General features: G+C 41.3%; 1 protein-coding gene across 1 annotated transcript; it reads left to right on the forward strand.

The window, feature by feature from the left end:
- Positions 1-15,836: 15,836 nt before the first annotated feature.
- Positions 15,837-17,138, forward strand: LOC104233761 (cytidine deaminase 1-like). The gene has a single exon (XM_009787203.2). It carries the CDS (start codon positions 16,021-16,023, stop codon positions 17,014-17,016), a length of 996 nt encoding a protein of 331 aa, XP_009785505.1. The 5' UTR covers positions 15,837-16,020; the 3' UTR covers positions 17,017-17,138.

Here is a 17,138-nt window from a genome sequence, read left to right on the forward strand (position 1 = left end):
ACAAGTTCAGAGAGTGGTGGCCCGATAGGAAGCTAATACTGTAGAGGAAATTAATCATATGGGACCTCATGCCTCACAACCCCAATGTGTTGAGGCAGTTCAGAGAAAGCAAGGGATGTGATTATTTCATAGGCCATGTGGAGGATGCCAATGAGCACTTGGTAAAGGACTTTTATACGAATGTTGCCCACATCAAAAAGGGCACCACATTAACCAAAGTACGGAATTTGAAAGTGAAATTTGATGGCAAAACAATAAATGATTATTTGGGCTTCCCGGAGGAGAATGAGTCATTGTATCTAGAAAAGGTGGAATTAGGTGAGGCTGCTCGTCCTTGTTTAGTAGAGTACTTGACAATCCCAGGTACCACCCCAGATTGGTTGGCTGCAGGAGTGAAGATTCTGAGGAGGACACTGAACTTCGAAACTAAAGGGTGGGAAACATTTGTGTGTAGCAGGCTAGACCCCACCACTCACGACAACTCACTTCCTATCCCCCGGGATATATTGGTGGCATTGATTATGGCAGGGTACCCGATCAACATCGGGAATGTGATGTCTCGGGTAATTATACGGGTGGTGAACGAAGGTGACATATACTATCCCTTCCCCAATTTCCTAACCATGTACTTTGAGGACCTAGATGTGGAGAAGCGGGGATTTGATGTAAAAGTGAAAGTAAATGCACCGTTCTCCTAGTATAGCACCAATGGTCCCGACAACCCCAAGGACCCTAAGGGTAAATCCACTACTTCAACTAGCCAATCTGAAGAGCCAGTAGTAGTAGTGGCTCCTACTCAACCTCCTTCCGCCACAGCAGACAAGGCCCCAGGACCCTCTACTTCTACAGCTCCAGAGATCCCCTCATCTGCTGTATATCCTTTGACTACCCACCACCTAAACCAGACCCTTGCCAACATCAACAACTGGATGCAGACAACCACTTTTAAGCTGTCTGTATTATCTACTTTGGTGGCAGCCCAAACAGCACCTCTTCCACCACAGATCCCACAGTCAGTGGAGGACACTCTAAAGAAGCTTCTGGACAACCAGAAGAAGCTTATAGATGCTATTGATTCTCATGGAAAGGAATTGAAGGAGCATGCTAGGGAGGGGAAGAAAATGAGAAAGACTCGGGTTTCAAAAGAGTCGGTGAAGGAGCTAAGGGTGGAGGTAGAGAGGTTGAAGGCAGATCACCTGCCTCTAGATCTGTTATTGCATGACCCGGCTCCAGCAGCCCAACCCCAGCCAGAGCAGGAGTCAGAGAGGCCACCCAAAAGGAGGAGGGTGATTCCCCGTACTGACGATGCTATTATAAAGTTGGAGGACCCGCAGGGAGGTTCCTCTAGCTAGACCCAGATTCCAGTACACGCCTAGGATTCAGCCCAGGCCCAGGTCCCAGTGGAGGCACATAGTACAAGGAGCCAGTCACAGGTTCCCGAGCAGATTGAGAACCCCGGGACCCAGAATCAAGACCCTATGCAGACATAGGGCCAATAGGGAGTTTCTTTTTCCTCTCTTCCTTATTTTGTGCTTATTTTGTTTAGTTAACATTGAGGACAATGCTAGATTTCATTTGAGGGGGTAGCCCTATTTGGATAACTGTATATATTGGATGACTGTATATATTACATTATTTTTTCTTTTATACTTTCTTTTTACCTTTGGATTGTACATAATTTTATCATTTTATTGTACTTTTCATACTTTTACTTTTGGTCTGTATATTAAGTTACGTTCCTATGTATATATTCATTCTCCCTTATATATATTAGACTAAATCCTTTCTTGTATATATTCATTTTACTTTCCGCATTTTTCCTTTCATAGCTTCTTATTTTATGTTCGTAGCTTCTTGTTTTGAGTTTTTGCAATAAGCCTTTGGTTTTTTTAATGCCACGGTTCTTTCCAAAGGTGGAATTTGTGCGAACCGGGTGGCTCTTTCTGATGATGGATGGCATGACAACCTTTTTAAGAGTTTGAGTCTGTTTTCTTTTTGCTTTTTAGTAGCTAGTTGGTAAGGGTGCCTCAAGCAAAGCTTCACTTGGGCTTAACACATTTATCTTTGATCCTACGGTCAAAAACAAATCTTTGTGTATATGATGGTGAAAGTTGTGACCTTGAGACTCTTGTTTTGGCCGATAATCATCAAGTGATTTTTCGGGACCATTGTGTTGCTCAAATATTATCTGAGGTTGTTGTGGTCCTCAAACTCTGTTTCTTTAGCAATCCCATAGATTGTGTGGTGAGAATTTGAATTGCAAGTCCAAATCCCAAGCCATTAGTCTAGAACTTGCCCTGAATGTTTGTCTAGGCGAAATCCTAAGTGTAATTTGACTTGAGATGTGATTATAATCTCTCCTTGATCCAAATGATATTTGAACACTTCCATAGCCTACCAATGATAATATCCCTAGTCAACCCTTTTGAGCCATGGACATTTTTCTTTCAAAAACCACGATACAAGCCTTTACCGTTCTAAAAATACCCTATCTTGGCATCCGATCTTTCCTTAGCACAAGGCAAAAACATAAGTTTGGGGGGGGGGAGACGAGGAATGCAACAACGTGGTAAAAGGTACAAAATGAATAAAAGGAAAGGCAATGAAAAAGAAAGTCAAAAAGACAAAAAGAATGATCAATGTAGAAAAGAATGAAGGGATTCAATAAAAGTAAAAAGATGAAAGGTGTGGAAAGTTGAGAAAGAAGAAAAAGGTTGAAATGAACAAGAAAGAGTGACAACGTGTCTCTCTAACCCCTAAGAAATAAGCAAATGACTTAAAAATCAAGTGAATGTGTGCCAAAATAAAGCAAATGAAGTGCTAAAGGGAAGATGAAGCTTACTTAGACCAAACATTTCCTACCCTAACCAAAAGCTTTCACTATATCTCCACAAAAGCCCTATATGATCTTGAGTTGAATAAAGCTTACATTAGTGGCACATAAGGGGCAAGCTTATAGTACTTAGAGCCAGACTTGTGACCTTTCTTTGAGAGAGATGAGCGTGTTTCCACTATCCTCATTCTGAGTGCCACAATCTTAAAGGTGAGGTTTGTTTAGGGAGAGTTGAGGATGTATGAATTTGGGTTCCACAATGACCAATGTAGTAGAAAGAGTTCCTTTGATGGGTTGAGTCAACTCTTGATGCTCTTGAGTCGCCTTAAAACCAAGGTGCTTAAAAGAGTGAATGTTGTTAATGATTCATTTGAATTGAGGGCAATTGTTAGTCCCAATTGATGCTAGATGAGGTCACTTTAGGTCAGCTGAATTTTTTTGGATTTGCTCTTAAGGGATGAGTCTTATAATGTTTGCTTGAGGACAAGCAAAAGCATAAGTTTGGGGGAGTTGATAACTAGGGATTATGATAAATTTTACACTTCTTCTTACTTGAGCTTTGATAAAAAATGTGTACAAAATGGTCCCAAAGGCTTACATGTTGTACTTGTTTGCAGGATTTGGTCAACAAGGTGACAATTCGTCAAAACCAGCTCAAAAAGAAGTGAAACATGCACAAGTACCAAGAACAAGTCCAAGCACAGTGCAACAGGTCCACTACGTCCGCACTCCATTTGGTGCGGTCCGCAGTGAGGAGGTTCAGAGAGGTGCCTATTTTAGGAAATCAAGCATTGCGGTTACAAAGCATTTCATGCGGACCGCAATGGACTCACCGCGGCCGCACTTGATATTGTGCGGTCCGTGAAGAGGGAGTTCAAAGAGTAGAAGATTTGGAGCTTAATGCCAATGCGGTTCGCGGTCCTTTTTATGCGGACCACAACAGAAGCCCGCGGTGCATTTTGTGCGGCCTGCGATGGCCAAGTTCAAAGAGTAGAGATTAAAACCAAGAAGCCTCATTGCGGCCGCACTCGATTTTGTGCGGACAGCATTACTCCCGCCGGGGTATTTTGTCCAAAAAATTCGGGTTAGTATAAATAGTTTCTTTTCCCATTTTTAGGTCATTAGTTGTATTTTAACTTCTAGCTGCGCTCGTGAACAATATTCTTACCTATTTTGAGTAATTTAAGAATAATTTTATCATTGAATCTTCAAGTATTAGCTTGTAACTAAATATTATGGATTTTTCTTCATCTATTTCTTTGTTTTCTTCTATTATCATGAGTAGTTAGACCCATTAGCTAGGGTTGTGGCTCAACCCTAGTGTGGGTATTTGATGGGTCTTGTGTTTTGAGGCTTGAATGTCTATTTGTGTTTGATATTTGGACTAATTTATGGTTTCAATGTTGAATTAGTGGTTGCAAACACTAATTTGTGCCTTTGACTTGGGTTCTTCTTGAGAAAGAGAACTTGAGTCTAGGAAAATTAGTCCAACAAGGAATTGGGGCATATTCAAGAGATTGATAGCTCCAATTAATGGGTTAAACCTAGAGATAGTAATACCCGACTTGAACCTAAATTGCTTGCACAAATTATCATACCCAATTGGTTTTGAGAAAGTCAATTAGGGCAAAATCACTAAACTACCGAGAGGTATATAGTGAGAAGTTCAGTGCATTGGTTATATCGTAATCCCCAGCATGACAACCTAGCCTTAGCATCGAGAAACTGTCAAGTATCCACCTAGGAGAAAGTCACTTCCCTAGTGCCTTCTTAACTATTTAGACAACCCTCAAGTATTTCACTCTTAGCTTAATTTAGTTTCTTATTAGCATAATATTAGAAGTAATCAAAAGACCAACTATGATTAGAGTGCAGTTAAGAGAAATTATGCATCTCTAACTTAGATAGAAACCCAATTCCCATTTCTAACTCCCTGTGGAAATCGGTCCCGACCTTCTCGGGTAAAAGCTGCTTTGACCACTCTCGCTACTTTGTAGTAGTGCAGGGTTGGAACCGATCAAGTACTACAAAGACATGCACTATAAGCCTTGAAGGGATACATATTACCTTAATATGGCTCGTGTCCCTAGTAAAGCGAGAACGTTAAGCAACTTGAAGAGCCACATGATGGAGCAAAGGGAAGCTAAAAGTAAAAGAATGTCTTGTTCGAGTTTTCAGAATAAAGTGATAGGCATAAATGTTAGTAGGAAATAAGAAAAGAGTTAATGAAGCATTATGAGTAAGATGTGGTACATGGAGGACAACGGTAGATCAAAAGATGATAATATTACAAAATCTATAGTCAAGTAAAGGAAGAGATGAGGGGTGACAAGCCTTAGGACAACAAAAGAGTATAGGCCATACAGACATGTCCTCATTTCGAGAAATAAGTCCGCAACTCTAGTGCGATTACCAAGAGGAAAAGTTAGACCTCAGAGTAATAGAGATCAGTATGGGCTGGTGAATAAGATAAACTAAATATAAATTAGGGACTAAGTGATTCGGTAATAGTCAGCATCATGAGAATTTCAAATCGCATTCCGTCAATAATAGGACGGACAACCGAAGAAGGTTCATAAGAAATTCAGGGAATGGTCATTCATGAAAATGCTTCCCTAAAGCAAGCAATGTTAGCAAAGTTAAGCTTAAGGGACTGTATGTACCAGTTACATTAAGTGTCACCCTCGCGAGTAAGGGGATTTGTCCTCCTTGGTACATAAGGATTGCCGCAATGCGAGTAAGGATTATTGAAAGAGAATAGAGAAAAGTTGGAGACGATTTGATGTCTCGCTTGACGTTCCAGAATAACATAAGAAAATCTATGGTGCAAGCAAGTTGAAAGAAAGTTAATAAATGTATATGTATAGGTCGCAAGCTAAAGTATGGTAGAGCGATAAAATTTTAAGGAAGCATGAGTAAGGATGAGGAAAGGCAAATGAAAAGGTGACGAGAATGGATAAGTCTTTAGGAGTAAGCCCATGAAAACAAGAAGAACAGACATTTTCTCTATGTTATACAAAGCTCACTATAGCTTTAATGAACTCAAAGGAGTTTAAGATTAATAGCATTTAGAAGGAATGAAATGTTGACCTGGTAATAAAATGAGGGTATAATTGTGACAGATACAGGATGACGTTTGGGCCTTTGTTTGAATCATGATTTGAAAAAAAAAGAGAAGAGAACGAGAAAAGATTTCGCTAGCGGCACAAAATTAGAATACCCCCACAAAGTGAATCTGAGACACTATGAAATACGATTATGGGAATCACTTCGAATATTCCTTGAGGTAACGTAAGCCCTAGGGGCAAAGCATTACATAAGAAGTTTTAAGTTATCAGTGGTATATTGTAAATCAATATTGAGGTGAATCAACAATAGATGACAAAAGTCACAAAGTGTGAGATGAGATTGGGCCGTCATTCTCAAGATAAGCAGTAATGTGGAAGCATTAAAGGACTTCAATTTATACATATGGAATAAGCAACGAGAGTAAGCTGAGATTTGGTAGCAGACCTCAGCAATGATAAATTAAAGTAAGAGTTATGGCAGTAAATTCATACGGATGGCTAAACGGGCTTATGCGATGAGATATAGCAATATTCGTGAATTCAACAAAGTACTGAGCGAAGAACTTTAGTATACTCATATATGCCCAAAGGGACATCTTATCAAGCTCTATAAATGAATCCTAGAGATTGGTCACAATTACAAGGTCAAAATTGTACATGCTTCATGATGAAGGTAGTAACAGTTACGAGATTGGAAGGATTCCGACTACAAGTTGTAGTGTGAGAAGGAGGCTTAAGGGGGGGAATGCCCTGAACTTTGGACTCATTCACAGGACATTCACCTAGATGGAAAGAGAAGTTCTAAAGTATTCGGAAGATATAAGTTATAAAAATAATAAGTGCATCAGTCAACATTCGAGGACAAATGTTCCAAGTGGGGGAATAGTGTTACGTCCCACAGTATTACGTCGATGTTATACTCTGCAGTAATATATTGCGGTGATGTTACGCTTTGCGGTATTAAGTTATGACAGTGTTTCACCCACCAGTATTGCATTACGGTGATGTTATGCTTTGCAGTATTAAGTTACGATGATGTTGCACCCTAAAGTATTGTACGTTGAATTTGTCGTAAGGTAATTGACAACAGTCCAAGTAAAAGATTATTTGGAGATCATAAGGATTATTTTATTTCAGAAGTGATTAGTAAATTTATGAAGGTGAAAGAGGGAGCAAGTTGAAGAAAATGAATTTTGTCCAAGTTTGACATTTTGGGGTAAAATACGGCCCGAGCTAAAATATCCAGTATTTATAGACTAGTACCATGTAAGGTACCATATGACCACGGTAGTATAACATATAAAGTATATATGAAGTATTTTAGTAATAAATAGAATTTTAAGTAATTTAGGGTAATTTTTAAATTATATAGGTAATTGGTTAATTACCGGGTAACGGGACATTACCCGGTTAACTAATTTACAAAGCCTTATCTAGTAAAGATTCTTATGAACATAAGAGGAAAAGATAACGCAACATTTTACATTCTGATTTTGAACAAAAAAATGTGAGGACAAGGGGACATTCCATTTCATCAAAAGAACTCTTAGCCAAAGAGTTCAAGTTTAACATTTAGATTAAATTCATTCTGTCTTGTTCAAAAACGTTGGAAGCAAAGCAAGTTCGTCCAAGTGTGAATTTCGTCCACATTTCGCAGAAGCAGATTCGTTCGAATAATTCCTGGAACATGTATGTTAAAGCTAAGCTTTCAATTTATTTTAGCATGATCGCGTCATTACACAAGTTTGATAACGAGCCATAAAGAAAAATTCATATCCTGGGATTTAAGTATATTTGGCTAGTCTCGCAAATTACATATATTTTTCTAATTTTGTAAGTTATAATATTTTCCTTATTGGGACTTCATATTCAATTGAGTATTTTCTTCTTCCAGTCAAGAGAGCAGAGAATTTATATATATGCAGTATTAAAAGTATTTTCATTACCATCGAGCTATAATCGATGGGCAGGCCCCTATTGGGCAACCTCTGATCAGATGGTAAGTTATATACCGAGCCTGATGTGTCCGAGCGCATATGAGCGAGCCCAGTTGGTCGAGATACAGATCCTATATGGTCGAGCGCCTATGAGCGAGCCTACTACGGCAGAGCAGTTATATATATACCGAGCCTTATAGGGCCGAACAACTATTTTACTTACTATATTGAGAGAGTTGAGTCAGTATCAGCAGGTAAGCATATCTTCAGATTATATTTGACTTCTAATTACTTGCAGTTATTATATCAGTTCAGTTTCAGCTTTCAGTATATTGCCTTACATACTCGGTACATTATTTGGTACTGACGTCCCTTTTCTGGGGGCGCTGCATTTCTTGCATGCAGGTTTAGACAGACAGGCAGGTAGACCTCCTTATTAAGTACTTCCCAGGTTCATCTTGATCGGTAAGCTTCATGCCTTTCAGAGCTGCCGGGTCTAGAGCTTTATGTACATCTTGTGTATATATGTATATATGGTATGAGTAGATCGGGGAGTTGTTCCGATCACAATATATTCACTAGTAGAGGCTTGTAGACATATCCTGTCAGTTAGTGCAATATGTTGGGCTTGTAGGCCCTGTATGTATATTTGGTTAGTTGTCAGCTGCAATAATTACAACGGCTTAGTTGGCACAGCTTTATATAAATATTTAGTCTGCATTCACAGTTGTCTTGCAATGTGGCCCATGGCCAAAGTATGATGTCACATATTTAGAATTCCTTAGATGTAAGTTGGTACGCGAGTATAGGTGAGGCACCGGGTGCCGGTCTCGCCCCCAGGTTCAGGCCTGACATCTTTGACCCTCATTTTCTTTGGGGTACGATGATTCATATGCACCATTGACAAACCAAGAATTTTGTGGTGAAGATGGCGATAAGGCCAATCGCCACTTTTGGGAAAGTTACTTGTATGTGCGGATAGAGCACCTTGTGACGAACTCGACAGGGTTTCTAGAGACGTGGAACTTCGCTCGTGAGTTTTCCTCTATTTACCTTGTGATTTTTCTTAAGAAGGTCGTCGATCGTCTTCCTTTTGGTGAGTCCACTAAGGACTTACTTTTACTTTTGTAGCCGAGAGACTACCTCCTCCGCTAGTTGCCAATATCCGCGAGTGGGTGAGCGCAATTCTCCCCCATACGGTGGTGATTCATGAGTGGGCGCCCTTCCATGAGAAGTTTGGGTGCAAGCCTCTTACTAGTGAGTTGGCTTGTTGTAGTTTTGTTTTGTTCCCTGCTTTATAGTTTCTTTAACTTTGCCATTATATGATCTAATCCTTCCCTGTTGACAAGTCGGAGAGGAGTGAAAAGTACGAGGGATCCCCCGCTTACATTTCGTCAACTGGCGCCCTCTGCCTAGCCCGCACCAAGTATTATTGCAGGTGAGGGCATGGGGAGCCTAACTACTCGTCAGACCGCACCCACGGCCGAAGCCATATGCTTGGAGGTTGCTTCCGAACCGGAGGCTCCGATCCCCGTAGTTCATTCAACGGGCGAATCTTCTCGCATCGGTAGTGGAGAGGCCCTGTCGAAGAGACGGAGGGTAGTGCTGGAAGGGGCCACTATATCCGAAACGTCCTCGAGGGGCAACCTTGTTTCGACGGTTCCTGAAACCGGCGGTGGGGCTAACCAGGAGGCGGAGGCGATGCCTGTTGCGAGCGTTCAAGAGGCTAATGTAGTAGAAGGACGGAATCCCGAGGCCACCGTAGTTGTTCTGAGCAGACCATCATCATCCTGGCAGAACCGTGCTCCTTCTTTAGCGGAAGAGAAAGGGAAAGGCGTCATGGTTGAGGATTATAAGACTGAGTCTGACATTGACCCTGAGGACATGAAGATGTTTGAGGAGGGCTTCACTAGAACTGAGGTAAGGGCGGAAGGCCCCTCCCACATACTTGAAATCCCGTTGGACCTCAACCTGTTGCAGGATATAGTGGATTTGGTGCCGCAGTTTGATCTTCTCTGCTCAGCCACTGAAAGAGGAGCCCTCCGGAAGTCAGTGATTCTCAGTTGTCACGCAATGTGGACGCGATGGGCCTAAGGGTGAGTTCCCTTTTGTTTTCTTTGTTCTGCGACTATTGATTTTTACTAACTCTTTCTCCTCTATTTTTTGTAGACTTACATGTTGGAGATCGAGAGCGCTCGTAGGGCTAAGATGCGAGCCAAGATCTTTCAGAAAATGGCTGAAAAGTATCAATGGTACCGTAACAGGTGTCGTGAGCAGCTTAGAGCTGGTGCTGATACCCAGTCCACCAGGGAGGAATTGGAGAGAAGAGATAAGGACTTGATGCGGTCCATCCGCAGGTGCAGTGAGCTTGAGAAGCTACTTTATGCCAAGAACGAGGAGCTCGAGGTGGGCAAAGGGGTCTCCATGGAATGCGAGGTTCTTCCGGTAAAGGTGTTATCTTTACGAACTGAGCTTGAGCAAAATGCTGCTAGGGTCGACGCTCTCAGTGCAAAATGGGCGGAGAAGGTGGCCGATCTGGGAAAGAAAGTGGCCAAGTTGGAGAAAATCGAGGATGCTCGAGTGTCAGCTTTGGCGAGGGTTGCGGCACTAGAAGACACTATCCACGTATTTAGGTCCGTGCAGGAATCTGAGAGGGCGATGACCACGATGAGGGAGGTGTGGCTTGAGGAACGTATCGGTGAAATTGACCGAGATGCTTTGAACCTAGGAGACCGGGTCGCGACTCTTGAGGATGAGCAGGCGCAACTGTTGGCTTAGGCTGAATCTATCTCTGTCGCTATTCCCTGCCGCTTGTATGAGCTATGGGTCCATGCCGAGGCCCAACAATATATATATATATATATAAGGATTTGTGGGAGGCTGGAAGTATTCCTAAGTCTGCTTTTGCAGATGCTCAGGCGAAGGCATGCGAGACTCGTGTTGCTTCCTGTTACGACCCTTCGACACCGGAGATTGGCGAGGGCATTAATATTGAGGATCGGCTTCCTGATGATGATGATGGGGAGAATGGCGGTGGAGATGACGCCGAGTAAAACTTGCTACAACTTTTGTACTTAGTTTTTTTGTTTGTTTGCACTTTTTTTAGGGTCCGTTTTGACTTTTTTGTAGGGCGCGGCTATTGCGCATGTATATTTGAATAAAAAAGTTGTTTTGCCTTTGTCTATGTACCTTTTGACTTTCTTCCTCCTCTCTCGTTTTTTTGTCTTTTCTTTCTTGGGGAGAAGATCTTTGGATTTCTCCGTGATGAGTCCCTGACCTTTCTAATTGGAAATTCGACCTTTCCCGGATCGAGTAGGATCCCATTGTGTGGGATCAAATGAAGTTACTTTGGATCTGCAAGTTCGGGTGAGGTTGACTTCTGATTTGCCAACTTGGACGGGATCAACCTTGATTCAAATGAGGTCGAATTAAGACTCGCCATCTTAGGCGAAGTCAGTTTTGACTTGTATATTGGAACGAGGTCAAACATGGAGTCTCCATCTTTGGCGAGGTCAATTTCTGACCTATATATTCGAACTAGGTCGAACTTGGAGTCTCCATCTTTGGCGAAGTCAATTTCTGACTTATATACTCGAACGAGGTCGAACTTGGAGTCGCCATCTTTGGCGAAGTCAATTTCTGACATATATATTTGAATGAGGTCGAACTTAGAGTCGCCATATTTGGCGAAGTCAATTTCTGACTTATATATTCGAACGAGGTCGAACTTGGAGTCTCCATCTTTGGCGAGGTCAATTTCTGACTTATATATTCGAACGAGGTCGAACATGGAGTCGCCATCTTTGGCGAAGTCAATTTCTGACTTATATATTCGAACGAGGTCGAACGAGGTCGAACTTGGAGTCGCTATCTTTGGCGAAGTCAATTTCTGACATGTATATTCGAACAAGGTCGAACTTGGAGTCTCCATCTTTGGCGAAGTCAATTTCTGGCTTATATATTCTAACGAGGTCGAACTTGGAGTTGCCATCTTTGGCGAAGTCAATTTCTGACTTATATATTCGAACGAGGTCGAACTTGGAATCGCCATCTTTGGCGAAGTCAATTTCTAACTTATATATTCGAACAAGGTCGAACTTGGAGTCGCCATCTTTGGCGAAGTCAATTTCTGACTTATATATTCGAACGAGGTCGAACTTGGAGTCTCCATCTTTGGCGAGGTCAATTTCTGACCTATATATTCGAACTAGGTCGAACTTGGAGTTGCCATCTTTGGAGAAGTCAATTTCTGGCTATATATATTCGAACGAGGTCAAACATGGAGTTGCTATCTTTGGTAAGGTTAATTTCTGACTTATATATTTGAACAAGGTCGAACTTGGAGTCGCCATCTTTGGCGAAGTCAATTTCTGACATATATTCGAACGAGGTCAAACTTGGAGTTGCCATCTTTGGCGAAGTCAATTTCTGACCTATATATTCGAACTTGGTCGAACTTGGAGTTGCCATCTTTGGCGAATTCAATTTCTGACTTATATATTCGAACGAGGTCGAACTTGGAGTTGCCATCTTTAGTGAAGTAAATTTCTGACTTATATATTCGAACATGGTCGAACTTGGAGTCTCCATCTTCGGCGAAGTCAATTTCTTACTTATATATTCGAACGAGGTCGAACTTGGAGTCGCCATCTTTGGCGAAGTCAATTTCTGACTTATATATTCGAACGAGGGCAAAGTTGGAGTCGCCATCTTTGGCGTAGTCAATTTCTAACTTATATATTCGAATGAGGTCGAACTTGGAGTCTCCAACTTTGGCGAAGTCTATTTCTGACTTATATATTCGAACGCGGTCGAACTTGGAGTCACCATCTTTGGCAAAGTCAATTTCTAACATATATATTCGAACGAGGTCGAACTTGGAGTCTCCATCATTGGTGAAGTCAATTTCATATATTCGAACAAGGTCGAACTTGGAGTCGCCATCTTTGGCGAAGTCAATTTCTAACTTATATATTCGAACGAGGTCGAACTTGGAGTCGCCATCTTTGGCGCAGTCAATTTCTGACTTATATATTCGAACGAGGTCGAACTTGGAGTCGCCATCTTTTGCGATGTCAATTTCTGACTTATATATTCGAACGAGGTCAAACTTGGAGTCGCCATCTTTGGCGAAGTCAATTTCTGACATATATATTCGAACGAGGTCGAACTTTAATCTGTCGATTCGGGTGGGTGAATTTTCTTTTGCTTGGCAATGGCCAACAACCGTAGAGATGTGAATTTGGAGATCGAAATTGTGATCCGTTATAAATTTGAGTGAGGACAAAATTTCCTTTTATTTGGCGGTGGCTGATGACTGTAAGGTGTTAATTCAAGCGAGTTCGAATTGTAACCCATTTGACGATGTGCGGGTTTGGAGGGATGGTGAGCTTTGTCTGTTGCATTGCTTTTATTGGAGATCGTTACTCGTTACCGCGTTGTTTGTGCGTGCATCGGGATGAGTCCCAGTTTGCTTAAATTTTTTTTCATTAGAGAGTAATGTGTATCGTTGCATAGTTTGTACTCTTCGGTGGAATCCCGGTGTATCTGATCCCTTCGTTTCTTGGCCCGAAAAAGGTCGTTGGCGAGACGAATGATGAATTTTCTGTTCGGATTACTGGGCACTAGGCTTTTCCAGTCCATGCTTTGTCGGATGGGGAGACTACGTTTTGTGGACCCATTGCTCGGTCCCTGATTTCGGAGATTGTCTTAGTAATGTTGGCATGTTCTAGGTTAAATCTGTTATTTATGATACGGCATGGAGCAGAAGGCTTTGCTTGGTCATTGCTTGTGATATGGTACGGTGTGGAACATTTTCCCGGTGTGTCTGGTGGATTTCGTTCCTTGTTCGCGTACCTATGAGAATGCTCGTGTTCCTGTTCTGAGCCAAAGAAAGTATGATAAGTTACATCCAAACGGAATTGCCTGTTACCTTGACCTCGAAAGTCGGTGAAGGGGGAGAGGCGTCATATGGTTACTTGTTTCACCCCTTGCTCGAATGGCGGTCTCTGATTTGGTAGCTGCGTTTGACTTCGTCGTTGGTTTAATCTAGACTTCTCGTAGGATGGATTTACTTCGCCCTTTGGGGGTCTCGAGTTCGAGTCCCAATCCGATATGCGCAAACAACAAAGGGAATCATGTCATACTCGTCCGTAGATCACACGGCGCGTGTGGATACAAAAACAAAGCAGGATACACATCTTATTTTAGAGAATCACTCAGTAGGCCATTGTCCCTTCCTAAGAGGCAGGAGTATAGGTCGGCATATAGAGTAAATACGTTAAATAGGATTGTGGTCATGCTAAGTGCGTGGTGATTGTGGTCCTACTTTGAATACACATGACATGCCAAACCCATCGCTACAGATGATGTGTGGGTTTTGCATAGACATCGGATATGATCTCGATTTCGTGTGAAGATCTGACCCAGATTGGTTTGGTTATCTCAACCACTTATCTACCACTTTTTCGAGTTGGTGTTCACACCGAGATAGTGAGGCTATGACAGCCAGGAAGTGATACTTTGGCTAGTTTTAGATCTAAAAGAAACTAAAATTTTGACTAAAAAATCCCCACAGATAGCGCCAAATTCTTTGACCAAAAAGTGCTAAGCTTTTTGTTAAACTAATTAATGAAGAAAATGGAAGATAAATCTCAGCCAAACATAATTAACTCTAGATCTAAATACATTGAATACTAGAATCGAATGAGGTCGAGCTTGCACAACACTTCTTAAGATTATTAAAAGACATCAACATAAATGATAAACTTACATCTTTGATACATTGTTCTGTACTTGTAAGAGCAAAGAAGGAAGGGGATGAATGCCATTGATAACTATGAGATCTATCTCTATTGATTCAACAATGACAATTACAAAGGTTTGCCACCAAAATTTAGGCTTTTGCTTTGTTGTTGGAGATCTCCTCCCGTTCTTCTGTTCCTTTTTCTCTCTTTGGGACCCCCCTTTTTCTTGCCTTCTTACCTTATATATATATATATTACAAATCTTCCCCTTTGTCCAACAGTCTTTAACCAGCATACCCTCTCTCTTGACTATACTCTTCCTTACTGCTTAAGCATTACGATATATATTCTGCCGTGCAAGCTTTCTGATGGTTCGATCTTGATAGTGACCGAGATACTCATCACTATTACGTTTTGTGGGTACGACCATGGCTTGGTCGACCCCTTACCATTCATTTTAGTGATAATCCACTTGTGGTCAGATTTTGACACATACATACTATAAATACGATTTATAAATCGCAGTGACATTATAAGTATTTATAAATCGAATTCCGAAAGTAGAATGTAAGTTATAACTCTCGCTTAGTGAATTGATTATAATAATATTATGATTGTGATATTTGATTTGTTATTGTTTTACCAGACTTGCTACTTGCTAGTTATGAAAAGATATGTTTAAAGTTTAGTACTCCGCTAATTTAAATGTAAGTGAAGGTATTCGATACGGAGTTTAATAAAGACAAAAGGACTTTTAGAATTTGGGAGGTTAAATTAGATATGCATGTACTTGGTTATAAAATAATGTCATTAAAGGTGTAAAAAAGTATTCTATAAAAAAATAGCACCAATATTTTTAAGATTGTTTAATATCAGCCTCCAAACTTCCTAAATTTATAAATAGGCACTTTAAATAGTACAAAATAAATGTTTTAATTGCTTTTAGCAATCTACTAAACTTAAGAGGAGTTGATTTAATTGAGTTGAACAAAATGCCAAAAGACAAGGAGAGTGAATACGTGATTTTAGGATGAATAAGATCATTCATCCTTAATTATATGTTTCGGATCAGAACCTTGAAACGAAAAAACTTTTCTTTTTCAAAGGATTTTATACAACGTGAATCTGAATTAATTATTCCGGATATCATATATAGTTTCTGAGGGGGAAAAAAAAGGAAAATCATTATTCACCAATGACCAGAACATGTTCTATAAATAGCCATCCGCCCTCACATTATTTTTCCCCCCCTTCTCCTCATTTCAAGGAGCTCCCCTAAGAACCAAACGTCTACACCCCCATACGTCTGACACCCCCCCCCCCCCAAAAAAACTCAATCTTACGCAAAACCTTCTCAAAATAAACACGGGAAATAGCAGAAAAGTAAAAAAAAAAATAGAAAAAGAAAAGAATTACATTACACAAAAACGAATATCATGGATCAGGATCAACCCAAATTTGTGGTGGAAGCCTCAGAGGCTGAGTCCATTGCCCAAAAACTAGGCCTATCTTCAGTCCGCCACCTCCTTCCGGCCTTGGTTCAACCGGCCCAGACTCTCGCCCGGCCGCCCATCTCCAACTACCACGTCGGTGCCGTCGGCCTCGGCTCCGACGGCCGTATCTTCCTCGGCGTTAACCTCGAGTTCCCTGGTTTACCCCTTCACCATTCCGTCCACGCCGAGCAATTTCTCCTCACGAACCTCGCCGTCCACCGTTGCCCCCGCCTCGTTGCATTCGCCGTCTCCGCCGCCCCTTGCGGCCACTGCCGACAATTCCTTCAGGAACTCCGTAACCCTTCTTCCCTCCAAATCCACATCACTTCTCAGCACCAAAACAATCCCGATGTTGTCACATTTGAACCATTGAGTGAAATCCTGCCTAACCCATTTGGTCCGTTTGATCTATTGGATGACGAAACTCCTCTGCTCCTCGAGCGCCATAACAACGGTTTATCTCTGTTTAATGATAATCATGATGGAGATCTGTGCAATGGGTTTTCAGATAATGATTCAAAAAGAGTTAATGGCGTTGTGAATTTAAGCAATGGATTTTGCAAAAAGACTGAAACAGAAAATACTAACCTTTTAAAGATTGCAGCTTTAGAAGCTGCTAATGATTCACACGCGCCTTACAGCGGTTGTCCATCAGGGGTGGCACTCATGGATTCTGAAGGCAAGATTTACAGGGGTTCTTATGTGGAATCAGCTGCTTATAATCCAAGTTTAGGGCCAGTACAGGCGGCATTGGTGGCTTATGTCGCCGGAGGTGGTGGTGGATATGAGCGGATTGTGGCGGCGGCTTTGGTGGAGAAGGAAGGTGCAAAGGTAAGGCAAGAGGATACGGCAAAGCTATTTTTCAAGATGGTTTCTCCTAAATGTGACTTGAGGGTGTTCCATTGCTCATTTGCTAAGAATGGATGTATAAAGGATTGAAATTTATGTGAGTTTAACCAATATTTGTTCATTAGTAGTCTGCATTGGCTTTGTACAAATATCAAGTTTGATGATGAATCAATTCATGAATAAATAAAAATTTAGTCCTACTCTTTTTATGA

The sequence above is a fragment of the Nicotiana sylvestris genome, chromosome 7, assembly GCF_000393655.2.
Source record: "Nicotiana sylvestris chromosome 7, ASM39365v2, whole genome shotgun sequence".
In the NCBI taxonomy this organism is placed as follows: domain Eukaryota; kingdom Viridiplantae; phylum Streptophyta; class Magnoliopsida; order Solanales; family Solanaceae; genus Nicotiana; species Nicotiana sylvestris.

Bases quoted from the DNA above. Each gene is read 5' to 3' on its own strand.
- LOC104233761 (XM_009787203.2), top strand. From the start codon at position 16,021: ATGGATCAGGATCAACCCAAATTTGTGGTGGAAGCCTCAGAGGCTGAG.